Source organism: Mixophyes fleayi, chromosome 1, assembly GCF_038048845.1.
Source record: "Mixophyes fleayi isolate aMixFle1 chromosome 1, aMixFle1.hap1, whole genome shotgun sequence".
Taxonomy (NCBI): Eukaryota; Metazoa; Chordata; class Amphibia; order Anura; family Limnodynastidae; genus Mixophyes; species Mixophyes fleayi.
This window is the reverse complement of record NC_134402.1, coordinates 32,504,413-32,518,351: the sequence shown is the minus strand read 5'-3', so window position 1 is coordinate 32,518,351 and position 13,939 is coordinate 32,504,413. Positions and strand designations below refer to the sequence as shown.

General features: G+C 42.7%; 1 protein-coding gene across 2 annotated transcripts in view; it reads left to right on the top strand.

Moving 5' to 3' along the window:
• Positions 1 to 13,939, top strand: part of ZFYVE28 (zinc finger FYVE-type containing 28) — a 154,724-nt gene that overhangs the window by 84,016 nt on the left and 56,769 nt on the right. For both annotated transcript variants that reach the window (XM_075194222.1, XM_075194221.1), the window contains exon 3: positions 11,855 to 11,992. In XM_075194222.1, the coding sequence (XP_075050323.1) occupies positions 11,855 to 11,992 (138 nt within the window). The remainder of the gene's footprint in view (positions 1 to 11,854; positions 11,993 to 13,939) is intronic.

Genomic DNA, 13,939 nt, shown 5'->3' with positions numbered 1-13,939 from the left:
TGTACAGTACAAAATGCTGATTCTTCTGCCCATGTGTAGGAATCAACCAATTCACACTTTACATTTCTGCAGCCAAGACTGTAAAGCTGTCAGTCACACACTGCCTGCTCAGTTAGGAATCATTTTCCTCCTCAACATGAGGGCCTGCTGCAGAGGAGTGAGAGAGAGCATGGGTGGACATACTGAGTATAAACATCTAGGTTATTTTGTGTATTTTATCCAGCTCCGTATTTAAAAACATATGCTATATATTAATGTCAAATAGAAACATTAATTGTTTTTTTTTAAGTGTGCATTTTTTGGTTTAAGTGGTGCTTGGGGACATGATTCAGACATTGTTTTCGCTGTGTAATACAGATTTTATTTTAAAGCAGTAGATTTTCTTTTAAATCACGTTAAAGTCTATAGATGCCTTTTAAAGAACACAGGACACCTCTTCTAAATGCTAGAAAACAAGTGTCCAGTACCATCCCCTATAAAGGATTACAGGAGACAATTGGTTGTAGGCTAGTTAACAAGATTACCAAACATTTAAACATGAAATTTTTATTTTCATTGTAACGATAATTAATATAAATGTTTAATTGTTTCACCCTTATAGGACCACATTGTAGATTAGGTTTAGGCTAGGATTACAGGGGTCATTTTCAGTTGCATGATGAAATCTCATGAGATGAATCTTCTAAAAAACAAAAAATAAATAAATTACATTTTATTTTATCTTTGTTAATCAGGTAAGATTAAACCCCCTTTCCCTGGAATGAATCCTCCCTATATTCTCAATTTGAAATGAGCATTTTCTGCCCAGAACTGCCCAACCCTGTGGATCCCAAACTTTCTCAATTCAAGGCACCCTTAAGGTCTCCATAATTTTTTCAAGGCACCTCTAAAGCCACAATAATTACCAAGTAGTCCCCCGTCTTGCTTACCACCAGCCCTGTCTGTGGCACCTCTGTGAGATCGCTAAAGCTAGGTACACACTACACAGTTTTCATCCAATAATCGGCTAAATCAGCCGACATACGACCGCTCGTTCAAAAGTCTGGTCAGTGTGTGCAGTGACACGATGGTCGAATGTCTTCCCAAATGGACGATTGTTGCCTCATTTGGTTGGTCGTACCGTTTAATATTTTCGTTCCAATCTCGTTTCCATTGTGTATAAACTTCCCACCGATCCACAACAGTGAGTATGAAATTAGTCATTGCTCACGACAACATGGCTGTAAAAAGTCGCTAAAGGGACGTCCGCTCTTCCCTTTACCGTCCTAAACAAGGCTAGTGTGTATGCAGTCCATGGACCGAGCGATCGGAACATCGATCGCATGTAAAATCGCTTGGCATAAAAAGTTGGTTGAAATTTCTGTAGTGTGTACCCAGCTTAAGGCATCCCAGGGAGCCACAGCACACAGTTTGGGAACCACTGGCCTAACCTCACTTGTGATATGCAATTATGCCCCATTGCCCTTAAATCTATGGTAGAGATGAATCGTATGAAGCTCAAATGTGGAGATTAAATTGTAACAGTGGGTGACTGAAGGAGATCATCGTACGACATCGCTAATAAAAATCACTTGTCTAGCAAATGCAATTGGTATCAACTAGTTGTAAAACAAGCAATTGCTGTAATGAGATTAATCGCTGAACAGCACACAATTGAAATTGCCAGTGTGGTCAGTCCTTGACTTCCTTCAAAGTCCTGATTGTTGAGATGGATTTGCTGTATTAATTGTGGAACAACTGTGCGTTACACAACCATTATCAGATGTAAGTGTGTTTGGAGCACAGCTGCCAGGGTGGGGGCATCGCGCAGAGTTTTGCCAGCCCTGCAGTTTTCTTTAATCTTATCATATAAAGTTTCATTGAAAATAATTTACCCTTAGAGGTTACAAAAGACAACACTAAATGCAAATGAAGTTAGCCAGATGCCAGAAAACTCCCAGTGGCTTTATTATAAAGCTAATTAGAGTCTATAGATGTAAGTATTGCTTGTGTTGTGTTCCTAGTTAAATATGTGCACTGCCAAAAGAATACAGGCAATAATGTGATAAACTGATGTTTGGGAAAGTGTAGTTTAAGCTATAAAAAAACGTTTTAATTCCTGTGGAGTGATGCGCTTTCATCATTAACCCCCTGCTGGCTCTTGTAGCATGACTAGAGAGGGAGACGCTGTAAATCAACTAATGGCTGACATCCGATAAGAAGAAAGCGCATCTCGCTGTTTGGTTACATCAGTGTCTTTCATATACGAGGCCATTGAAGATTACTAGAAATCTTTATGTAGGTGGCAGATGGCTTTAACCGCTGCAGGGAGCGTGGCCTGGAGAGCGGCCAACTCTGATTGGTAGGCTGGCTGTCTCTCCTCTATTGATCCCCAATAGACAATCAGAGTTCTCTTACTTTGATTGGCTGTTGGAGATAAGTTAGGGGCAGCATTCATACAAATCTCAATGTATGGGGAGGTGAGAATAATCTTCCTGGCAGATCATAGACCTTGTGAATAGTATCAAGGTAAGTAAAGACAATGGAGTGTGTGGCTAGTGGCCAGATGGTGAGAGTGCCTGGCTAGTGGCCAGATGGTGGGAGTGCCTGGCTAGTGGCCAGATGGTGGGAGTGCCTGGCTAGTGGCCAGATGGTGGGAGTGTGTGGCTAGTGGCCAGATGGTGGGAGTGTGTGGCTAGTGGCCAGATGGTGGGAGTGCGTGGCTAGTGGCCAGATGGTGGGAGTGCCTGGCTAGCGGCCAGGTGGCGGGAGTGCCTGGCTAGCGGCCAGGTGGCGGGAGTGCCTGGCTAGCGGCCAGGTGGCGGCAGTGCCTGGCTAGCGGCCAGGTGGCGGCAGTGCCTGGCTAGCGGCCAGGTGGCGGCAGTGCCTGGCTAGCGGCCAGGTGGCGGCAGTGCCTGGCTAGCGGCCAGGTGGCGGCAGTGCCTGGCTAGCGGCCAGGTGGCGGCAGTGCCTGGCTAGCGGCCAGATGGCGGGAGTGCCTGGCTAGCGGCCAGATGGCGGGAGTGCCTGGCTAGCGGCCAGATGGCGGGAGTGCCTGGCTAGCGGCCAGATGGCGGGAGTGCCTGGCTAGCGGCCAGATGGTGGGAGTGCCTGGCTAGCGGCCAGATGGTGGGAGTGCCTGGCTAGCGGCCAGATGGTGGCAGTGCCTGGCTAGCGGCCAGATGGTGGCAGTGCCTGGCTAGCGGCCAGGTGGCGGGAGTGCCTGGCTAGCGGCCAGGTGGCGGCAGTGCCTGGCTAGTGGCCAGATGGTGGGAGTGTGTGGCTAGTGGCCAGATGGTGGGAGTGTGTGGCTAGTGGCCAGATGGTGGGAGTGTGTGGCTAGTGGCCAGATGGTGGGAGTGCCTGGCTAGTGGCCAGATGGTGGGAGTGTGTGGCTAGTGGCCAGGTGGTGGGAGTGCCTGGCTAGTGGCCAGATGGTGGGAGTGCGTGGCTAGTGGCCAGATGGTGGGAGTGTGTGGCTAGTGGCCAGATGGTGGCAGTGCCTGGCTAGCGGCCAGGTGGTGGGAGTGCCTGGCTAGCGGCCAGGTGGTGGGAGTGCCTGGCTAGCGGCCAGGTGGTGGGAGTGCCTGGCTAGCGGCCAGGTGGTGGGAGTGCCTGGCTAGCGGCCAGATGGTGGGAGTGCCTGGCTAGTGATAAAATTGGTGATGCACTACATTATCAAATTGGCAGGTGTTTTGTTTGTATTCTGGTCATTTATCATTCCCCCCCCCCCCCCCCCCCCCGACCACCACCAGAGCTTGGTTGGGTCTTATCAGTGGTCATAGGAAAGTTTTTCCTCTGGTTACCAACAAACCCCCTAAAATCCCCATTAAGAAAGATTCATCTGCTCACTAGCACTGACTTCTGTTAAGTGATTAAAGCAACGAGTGCCTGGGACTACCCATTGCCGGGAGCCAATCACAAGTGATTTTCCACTCTGACAGCTTGTGATTGGTTGGGGATGAACGAGGATCTTGGGGACTTTCAAATTTGATGGTGTAGTGCCAGTCGGTGTTAATTGTTTTTCCCTTAAATAGAGATAACTAATTAAACTTTTCGGAATCTCTGATGTTATTAACACAGCAGACAAGCTCCAGACACATGGTGAAAAATAAAAACGCAGTATTATTTGGAATACTAACTGGGCTATCAAATGTCAGTGTTCCCTAATTAGCCGTTCCCACTCACCTCAATGCACCGATTCCTTTATATAGTTTCTACATGTAGAGTACACACAGGAAGCACCACTGAAATACATTGAAATAAATGGGAAAGCTCCAGTATTTTTAAACATCGCTGGTGAAATCGTGTTTTCTTTTTTTAAGTCAAAATTTAAGGAAAAACTGCTTCAAAGAAAGGGTAGTGGATAAGTGGAATAGTCTCCCATCAGCATTGGTAGAGGCTAATACAGTAGAGTAATTTACACACGCTTGGGATAAACCTAAGGATATCCTTACAAAGAATAGAGGATTAAATAAAATTTGAGGTTACCATAGGTTAATAATTAGGCAGACTAGATGGGCCAAGCGGTTTTTATCTGCCATCAAATTCTATGTTTGATAGATTTTTTTGACTGTTTTGTTGGGTGTATTTTATATATTGAAAAAAAATTGTAGTTTAAAGTCTGACAAATAGTCTGAGCATGGACTTCTTTTCGTTTCAGCACTTTCTTTACCGACCATGGAAAGTCTGCTGTGTTTTCTTGTTACAAATCACCAGCAGAATAGCCATGGTAATTGTCCTGTACGTTAATTAGACTTAAAAACAAAACTGCAGAGTAAGATTTGTGGTCTTTGTTTTCTCCCCCTCCCCCCCTCCCCCCTCCAAGATATGCTTTGGTAACTTTTTTTTGAATTTAATGCTTGTCATTGTGATTTGTAACGAGCGCTAATTACATGGGAAAATCTCTGCCCCTGCAGCCGACAGCGGAGGCTGCTCCTGGGCCTAATGAGCTGTGGAATGTGCTGCTGTTCTCTGCAGCGTGCGCTCCTGCACTTTCCCACAACCGCTTCTTTCTGCAAACCCTGCAATGCCAATAAATCTCATCCCTGGCATCCCAGAGATGAGATGCAGGGGACGGATCACTAAATATACACGTCATTTGCATTTCTCCCAGCTTTGCCGGATAAATCTTTATATTAGTCAATAAATGCAGGAAATGGGTCTTCAGCGTTTGCAGCCTGTCTGATTTATTCAGCCCAAACTCCATCCTGTGAAGATTGACACACAAAGTTGGTTATTTAAACATTTCTTAACTACTGGTACTACCAGATTTATGGCACAAGTCAGTCAGCTATTTAATGCGTATATATTTTTCAGGCGAGACAGGCTGTAAAGGGCTTGGATTGTTTGATTATTGATGCGCTCGCCTAGGTTTTTACTCATAAATGATTACACATTTGAAAGATTACTTTTTTCTTTTTCTTATTTTTTTTTTTTTTAACATGGCAGCCACACAAGTCTGTGACACCCAAGAAAAAACAAAGGGATTTGGAAGCCAGAGTTACTCAAAATGGAACATACAGTTTTGTTAGTGGTTGGCAAATCTGTCACCAAAGTTGTTACTATGGCTTCATAGGCAAACCGAGGAGGGGGGGGGGGGGGGTTCCTAGTGCCTGGAAACCCCCTCCAAGCCTGTGGCACTGTATAATTGAGGTGGCTGGACCCTGCCCCCCGCTTCACACGGCTCTGCTTGAAAAGGGAGAGCTGCGTGCACCTAACAGTAGTGCAGGCAGCATTGCCCATGTATATTATAGGGATAGGAAGAGTTGGAGAGCAGCCAAGCACACTCTAAAATTATAGCCACGCCCCCATGTATGCTGGTCACGCCCACTGGCGGCATGGCGTGGTGTGGAAACGCCCCTCTACAAATCCTGCATTTGCCCCTGGGCTTATCAGTAATTTTTTATCCAGGAAAAATGGCGTGTACAACAAATTGTCAGTGTTCTGCCACAAAACAGGGCTAAATATTGTAGTTGAAAGCAGCTCTTGGAGGGCAGATTCAATTGGCTGCGAGGTGCAACCAGACATCGCCTCGATCACCGGCTGGGGTACATTGCCGGCCAATTACAGACTGGATCTCCGCTTATTTTCTCCTAGCAGCTCTATGGGACGCGAGGGACAATAAGCGGAGATTTAAGTAAAAAATATTGTGTCTCCGTGGACTGTTCCGGAGACGAATCGCGACACCTCTCGTCAAATTAAATCTTACTCTTGAAGTTCCAGTACAGCCAATTGCTGACATGGGGACAACTGTACTGTTGCCCATAGCAACCAAATAAGAGTCCTTTTTTCATTTTCTCAACCGCACTTAAAAAATGACAGCTAGATTCTGATTGGTATCTATGGGTTAGAGCCCATTTATGCACACCGCACATTTGTATTAAATAAGCCTCCTAGTAAAAAATCATTTCATGGTCCATTCACTACGGCCAATCCTGTGCCGTAGTGATCTGCCATTTTCTCCATGACCTGTAACCCATAGCAACCAAACGGCCTCCATACCTGCCGGCCTTCACTCCTCGTCACAGTGTGATAATCAATAAGGCTTCTGTTTTTCCATTTTTTAAATAACCTGGTTTGACATAGTTTACTATTTTTACCTTGAAGCAGCTCTTTTGTACATTTATAGCAGGTTATTGCAGTTGGAAAATAAGTGGGGAAAGCAGGAGTTAAAAGATCCTTTGTACTTTTTCTTTTTTTACTTTCATTTTATTAAGTAAACCCACAGCGGTTTTCACAGATAACATACTTTGTGTATGGAGAATGATAATAAACTAAAGTTCCATGAAAGTTCTAAGTGCAGGGTCTGAATTCGGCTCTCTGTCAGTGGCGGTCAGCGTGCTTGGCGAGTTTCTAGTCATTCTGTGGTAAACATGTCTCTTTCCTGGTGGTTGGATGGCAGAAGCGCCTGTATTCTAATTATCTCTGAGTTTTGTTCTAACAAGGCCCCAGACACCATTCAGCTTGATTAAAGGACAATGGGTGGCTCCTTGTGCTAATGAGGAACCTTGATTTCCAAGTGGACAGTTCGCTACGTCCTTAATTGTATGTCATTAAAATAAAGACAATGCTGATCTGTTTCGATGGGTGAATTCTGCGGTTAACAGAGTTAATATCTTTTGTTTTTACTGGTTTCTGTTTTTTGCATTTATAATTTGCACTTTCTTCCAAATATTACATTATATTCTAGAATACAGAGCTAGTAAGGGTATGTTTGTCATATCTCTATGTACGATTACAGCTGTATAACTCACCAGCAAATGGTTTTGGAGCACTCTATAAAAGGTTTATCCAAGTGAACAATCGTTTCTTACACCCCTTATGCATTCAACAAGCTTTTAGTCATTTCCACCTGCTTGCTTAGGTATTTTTACATTGCCCTCTAGTGGTGGAGTATTGGATTGCTCCTGTTATTTCTACTCTATTTCATATAGACTTCGTTGTGGTGGTCTTGTTGTTTGCATTACTTTTTTGTAGTAGTAGTTAGATTTAATTAGCTTATATTATTGGGTGCAATGGAGTTTTGTGTTTTTGTTCTCTCTTTTCTGATTTGGTGTTTCAAAGATCACAAAGGAACAGAAATGCCTTGATAAGTTTTGTAAGCATCCATTTTCACACAACATCGTATGCAAGGATCGGAACTCCAGTCCCAGTTTACTAATAGGATTTAAAAAAACAATTTAAAATCCACATCCTAAAGTTTTAAAAACCATTCTCTCTGTTACTCTTCTGCCGCAGGCGGCCATGTTAGGAGGGAGGAGCTTCTCCAAGTAAACAGGCAGGCAGTGACTGACAGCTTGGCAGGCTTGCTGTTCAATAAATGTAGAGTGTGGATTGGTGGATTCATACGCAAGGGGTGGGGCCAGTGATGTCATAGCAGCTCAGTCTCTGCTCTTCTATCAGAACATTGTCCTTAACACTGAACACTACATTTCACCTCCATGGGTCCTATCTGAAAATGTAAAATGTTGTGGTTAATTGGTCCCTTTAAATATTTTTTTATGATAAACACGATTTTATGTGCACAGGCATTCTACTTTAATGCACATTCTTAAAGCTTATTAAACATGTTTTGACTCTGATAGCCCAATGGATCTGTACACAGTTTATGATATACGCCTAATGATTAATCAGGGAGAGGAAAGTAGGAGTGCAGAGTCGGGAGTGGTTGGGGGTGAGAGACAGAAATGTGGGATGCCAAAGTCTGGTTAGATAGTGGAAGAAGAACTAATAATCATCATCATCTTCACCATTTTATTTATATAGCGCCACTGATTCCGCAGCGCTGTACAGAGAACTCATTCACATCAGTCCCTTCCCCATTGGAGCTTACAGTCTAAATTTCCTAACACACACACACACACACACACACGTAGAGTAGGGTGAATTTGATAGCAACCAATTACCCTACCAGTATGTTTTTGGAGTGTGGGAGGAAACCGGAGCACCCGGAAGAAACCCACGCAACCACGGGAAGAACATACAAACTACACACAGAGAAGGCCATGGTCAGGAATTGAGCTCATGACCCCAGTGCTGTGAGGCAGAAGTGCTAACCACTGAGCCACCGTGCTGCACATGATAGGAGCCCTGAGGGTGTGTTAGATGGAGGTGGGGGTTTGATGATTTTACTTTGGCTTCTCTAATTTCCTGCAGAATTTATTCGCTGTTTGTTCCACTGTGTTCACTAAGCTGCTTCCTGCACGGTGTAAGATAAAGACTTGGGGCAGATACAGTTAGTTGAGAGGAGCCGCGCAGCATGCAGGTTAATGTGGTACAGAAATCTCCACTCCTCTATGGGAAACATGGGAAAATGAGCGGAGATTGATCATATCAATTTCTATCAAGACGATTTTACCTTACACTGAAAATTGTGTAATAAAATATGGCTGCGGCACAGGCAGGGCTGGCGAAAGAAATTGTGGGGCCCAGTACAGATGTAACAGACAGGGCCCCCCTCCTTCCTTCCCCCACCCCACCCACATATTTAAACTATCCTCGACCCTATATTTGGTTCATCACACCCCTCCCCCCCTCCCCCATTCTCTCCAGTCCCTGATGCTATCTAACATCTGCAGTAGTATTCTTACCGCTGGCTCCCCACCCCTCAGGAGCAGCTGTGGCCTAAAAAAAGAGCCTTTCATGCCTCTTAATTTACTGCGGAAGCCCCCTTCCCTAATAAATCTGCGTCTTGTCTTAATACTTGTTGCTAATCAAAAAATAAGTTGCAATCTGCATTTCTAATGCAGCAAACATCATACACGTAGGTTTGTCTTCAGTTAATATTATTCATTATTATAATATATGTATACATTAAACTAGAAGGTGTGTGTGTGTGTGTGTGTGTGTATATAAAAGTGTTATGGAGATCTTGGGAGAGTGTAAAACTCGGTCATTGAGTAATGAATTTACACGCGATGCAATATAAAACCCACACACATTAATCATGCAGCTATTTTGGCAGGAATGCAAAAGCAGCAAAATGTATATAGTAAATATTGTTATATTTTATGAACAAATAAACGACATACTTCTACCCTTATCTTATCTCGCCACACCAACACGCCTCCCGCGCTATTATGCTTTTAAAGGGGAAGTGACTAGGGGGGAAAAACTGTTTAAAAATGTTTTAATAGACTAAAATAAAGCAGATTATTAAATTTTAAGGATGTTCTGTACCATCTTCTGACCTTTCCAGATAAATATGAATTGTTTTGAAAACTTTTCACCACCTTTTGGAGGTGCAAAAATGAGCGAATTACACAGATTTTCATATGCTATAATTATTGCAGGCTTGTGATTTTTTTTTTTCCGCAAAAACTGCACATTCACATCTGATTGAACTGCCCCCTTAGACTTTTATGCAAGTCCAATTTTCAGGCAATATTTGTATTTAAACAACGAGGAATATTACCTAGGAAAGCCGTGCCTGAAGCAAAAAAAAATGGGCACACTTCTCCCACTCCCAAGGAAAACCGGCTCCATGCTGAATAGCTAGGGGCTGTTCCCAAAACATAGATAATCTTTACTTAAGTGTGGAGAACTAAAAGTCCCAGCAAAATTTGATAGCCAATACAGCTTGGGTATGCTGGTGTATGAAGAACTACAAGAAGCATGTCCTCATCATCATTTATTTATATAGCGCCAGCAAATTCCGTAGTGCTTTACAATTGGGAACAAACATTAATAAAACAATACTGGGTAATACATACAGACAGAGAGAGGTAAGAGAACCCTGCTCGCAAGCCTACAATATATAGGACAATGGGAGTTTTATATACAAGGCTAAGTGCTACATCATATTGCACATTGGACCAGCTAGAATGCAAAGGTAAAAGTATCGAGTGGGCTTTGTGATCAGTCACACAGCAATGTTGGTCAGAGGGTTGTTGTCTTGTGTTAGCTGCGAAGAGGGTGGTAATAGGGTAACCTAGGGAGATTAAGATGGTGGTTGAGGAATATTATAAACTTGTCTGAAGAGGTGGGTTTTCAGAGAACGCTTGAAGGTTTGAAGACTAGAGGAAAGACTTACTGTGCGAGGGAGGGAATTTTTCGGCCTATAACCGGGTATGGAAAGCATGTAATGAGTGTGGAAGAGAGACGCAGATCTTGTGCAGACTAGAGGTGTCGAGTTGGGAGATATTTTGAGGCAAGTGAGGAGATGTATGTTGGTGCAGTTTTGTTGATGGCCTTGTATGTTAGGAGAAGAATTTTATATTGTATTCTATGAGAAACAGGCAGCCAATGTAGAGACTGACAGAGTGACTCAGCAGATGTAAAACGATGTGCAAGGAAAATAAACCTAGCCGCTATGTGCAAAATAGATTGTAGGGGTGACAGTCTGACTTTGGGAAGACCAGTAAGGAGGGAATTGCAATAGTCGAAGCGGGAGATGATGAGTGCATGAATTAAAATTTTTGCAGCGTCTTGTGTCTTGCTGGGAATATTATTCTGTTTTTGAAAGATTGAGTTTGAGTTAGAGAGAGGACATCCAAGATGAAATGGCAGAAAGACAGTCAGTAACGTGAGGCAACACAGATGGTGAGAGATCAGGAGAGGATAGATAGATTTATGTATCATCCACATAGAGACGATACTGATCCATTCCATCCTTAAGTAATCCGTCTAAAAACCCCTGATAAACGTTGCACATCCTACTTCTAACAGAGCAACACTGAAATGAATGAAAGGGGGCCTGTCCGCGGCCACCCAATCAGAGCGCCCCGGCCTTTAATTGGCTGACGTGTGAGAAAACTGGTCTGGTTGGCTAGTTGCGTATAGCCCTCTCTTAAAGCTAAGTATTGTGCCAGTAAAGTTCATTGTATGTATCAGGGATTGTGTAATTTATTTTTATTTCTAAATAAAGGTTTTTGGGTGTTGTTGTTGTTGTTGTTTTACTACCGTTGATATGTTTATTTTCACTTAAATGTGTGTGTTACGTGTTTATTATCATGGCACTCATCAGGAAGTAGATGATAATGATAATGACTGGCATAACTGCACTGTGTCTACATTCTGACACTGTGTTTTGAGCTGCACTCCTCTGAAAATACGTGCTACTCCAAATACACACATTAGGCAATTCTGTAGCCTTAATGTTATAATATTATTATTTTAAGTAGAAACTCGTCGATCTGGATTTTTTAAATGGAAAAAAAAAAATCACATTTCATTAATAATTGTTGCGTGTTAACATTGGTTAAAGAGTATATATTGCAGTTGAAGCAGTATTCTTGTCTCTGTGATATCCGCAGTTTCTAGTGATTTAATACACACTTGTTTTACACCACAAAATGGCTGCGTAAAGGTGACGGATGAAGTGTAAACTGAACATTGAAGTAATTTTGTGCGTTTTGTTTCCCTGTTTCTCTAGGATAACGTTTTGAACATCATAAACCAGATAATGGAGGAATGCATTCAACATGAGCGCGCTAACCGAGATTTTTGTGTGAAGTTTCCCGAAGAAATCCGTCATGATAATCTCGCCGGGCAGCTCTGGTTTGGGGCAGAGGTATTTTCTATAGATGTATTTTGCCACTTTTCTTCTTTATTTTGTCCTATGTAGATTTATTTTGTACAATATGAAGCTGTTGGCAACTGATTTAAAGGTTTGTTTAATAACTAGGTTAATTTTTAATAATGATGGAAAATGGGGCATTTACATCACATTCTGTTGTGACATTCCCCACATTTTTATAATTGTTTTTTAATTTTAAAATATATTCATGTGTAACAAATGCAGGGTTTAAAGTTAGTCTCTACATGTTGAATAAAAACAAACTTATTTATTATTAATAATAATGTTCCAAATTCACTTTCTTTTATTGATCCATAATTTTAAACAGACATTTTTAAGTTAAAAAAAAACTACAAGAAAAACAACTTGGAAATCGTCTTGACAGTAAACAGTACAAATAAATTATTCATATGTTTCATCCCGATCTCCTATTTTTCCCCTGTTCTATCAGACAGAAGTGGTTGATGTCTTACCGCCTGTAGAGATCTATTTCACATAAGAAGGATGACGCTAATTTTAAGCGTGGTGTTGGTGTTTCCGGACAGTCGTTTATAGAACAAAACAAAGAGAGATTGCTGGTCTCTGGATTCTCCCGTCTCCAGATATATTTATCATTTATTTTGTTGATCTGTTTTGGTTAATCTGATATCGGCCCATAGCAACCAAACAGACACTTGCTGTCAGTTTTTAAACTGTTCAAGAAAAATGATGGTTAGAATCTGATTGTTCTGTTCCACAGATGTGGAGCAATCGTGTTTCTTTAGAACCGAAGGGTTTGTCTACCGTATTTATATTATTCTACATTTAACACTGTCTGGATGGTTGTTGAAGGTAACCTTTTCTACTGTCAACCCAGGGCTATGGTGGCCGTGTGTAAGGACTGGTGGTGGGTCGAATACATAGGGGGCACCGACCTACCCAAAGCAGGGCTGAACAGATCCCCAGGCTCCATGGCCCCAGGGTTAATCCCACTTTATGTATGCAGCCCATGCCGTGGAGGTGGGCTTCCAACAGCAGCCCCATTTCAGGGGCAGACCGTTATTATTATTGCCACAGTCAGCTCCGGTCTCGGCACACTCGAGGTGTCCCGGAGGAGTGGAAGGCAATAACTGCTCACAATGCTGAAGGCTATACAGTAACAAAGTGAAAGCTAGGTACACTTAGATAGGAAAGTAATCAGTGGGAGACAGTCTGTGGTTCCCTTTATTTATAGGGACACGCTATCATCCTCAGCTATTTATGCAGTGCCACTAATTCCTATCTGCTTTTACCAAGGGTGCATGCGGGTCAGTGTAATTTGCTGATATGTGGGTGCACGCGGGGTGGTGTAATATTTTTACTGAAATATGCAATAAGACTGTGTTTTTTAATTATTTGGGGGTGGGCAACAACCTGCCAATGTGCATTCCTCCAAATTTTAGTACCCTGGAGCTGTGCCATACCAAAAAAGCATGAGGTTTAATAAAATACTGGGCGTGAAGTAATAATATTATAATTATTGTTGATTTTTAAGGTGCCACAGTGCTCTGCAATGCCAGCCAGTGGAGAAAACAGAGCATATGTGTAAAACAGGGGGTCGAATGTAATATTAATTAAGTGTATAAATCTATTTTGTTCCTGGCTGGCATTAAGTGTTTGGGCATGCTGGAGCTTGTAGTATTACAAGCACCAGCATACCCATGGCTGCTCAGACACGATGGCACGTGGGGAACCACAAGTGCCAGCATGCCCTGGCACTCGGGACCCATTCAAACCCATAGAGCACCAAGGAAAAATGTAAATAAAACAGACATAAGTGTAAAATAATTTTAATTGAATAAAAACACCCCTACACTATCCTCATCCACACTCTTTATTGCTCACCTAGATCCAGGCTCATCTGTAATAAATCCAGGGATCCTTGAGTTGGCAAAGTAAAAAAACTCTTACGTGCCCCAATAC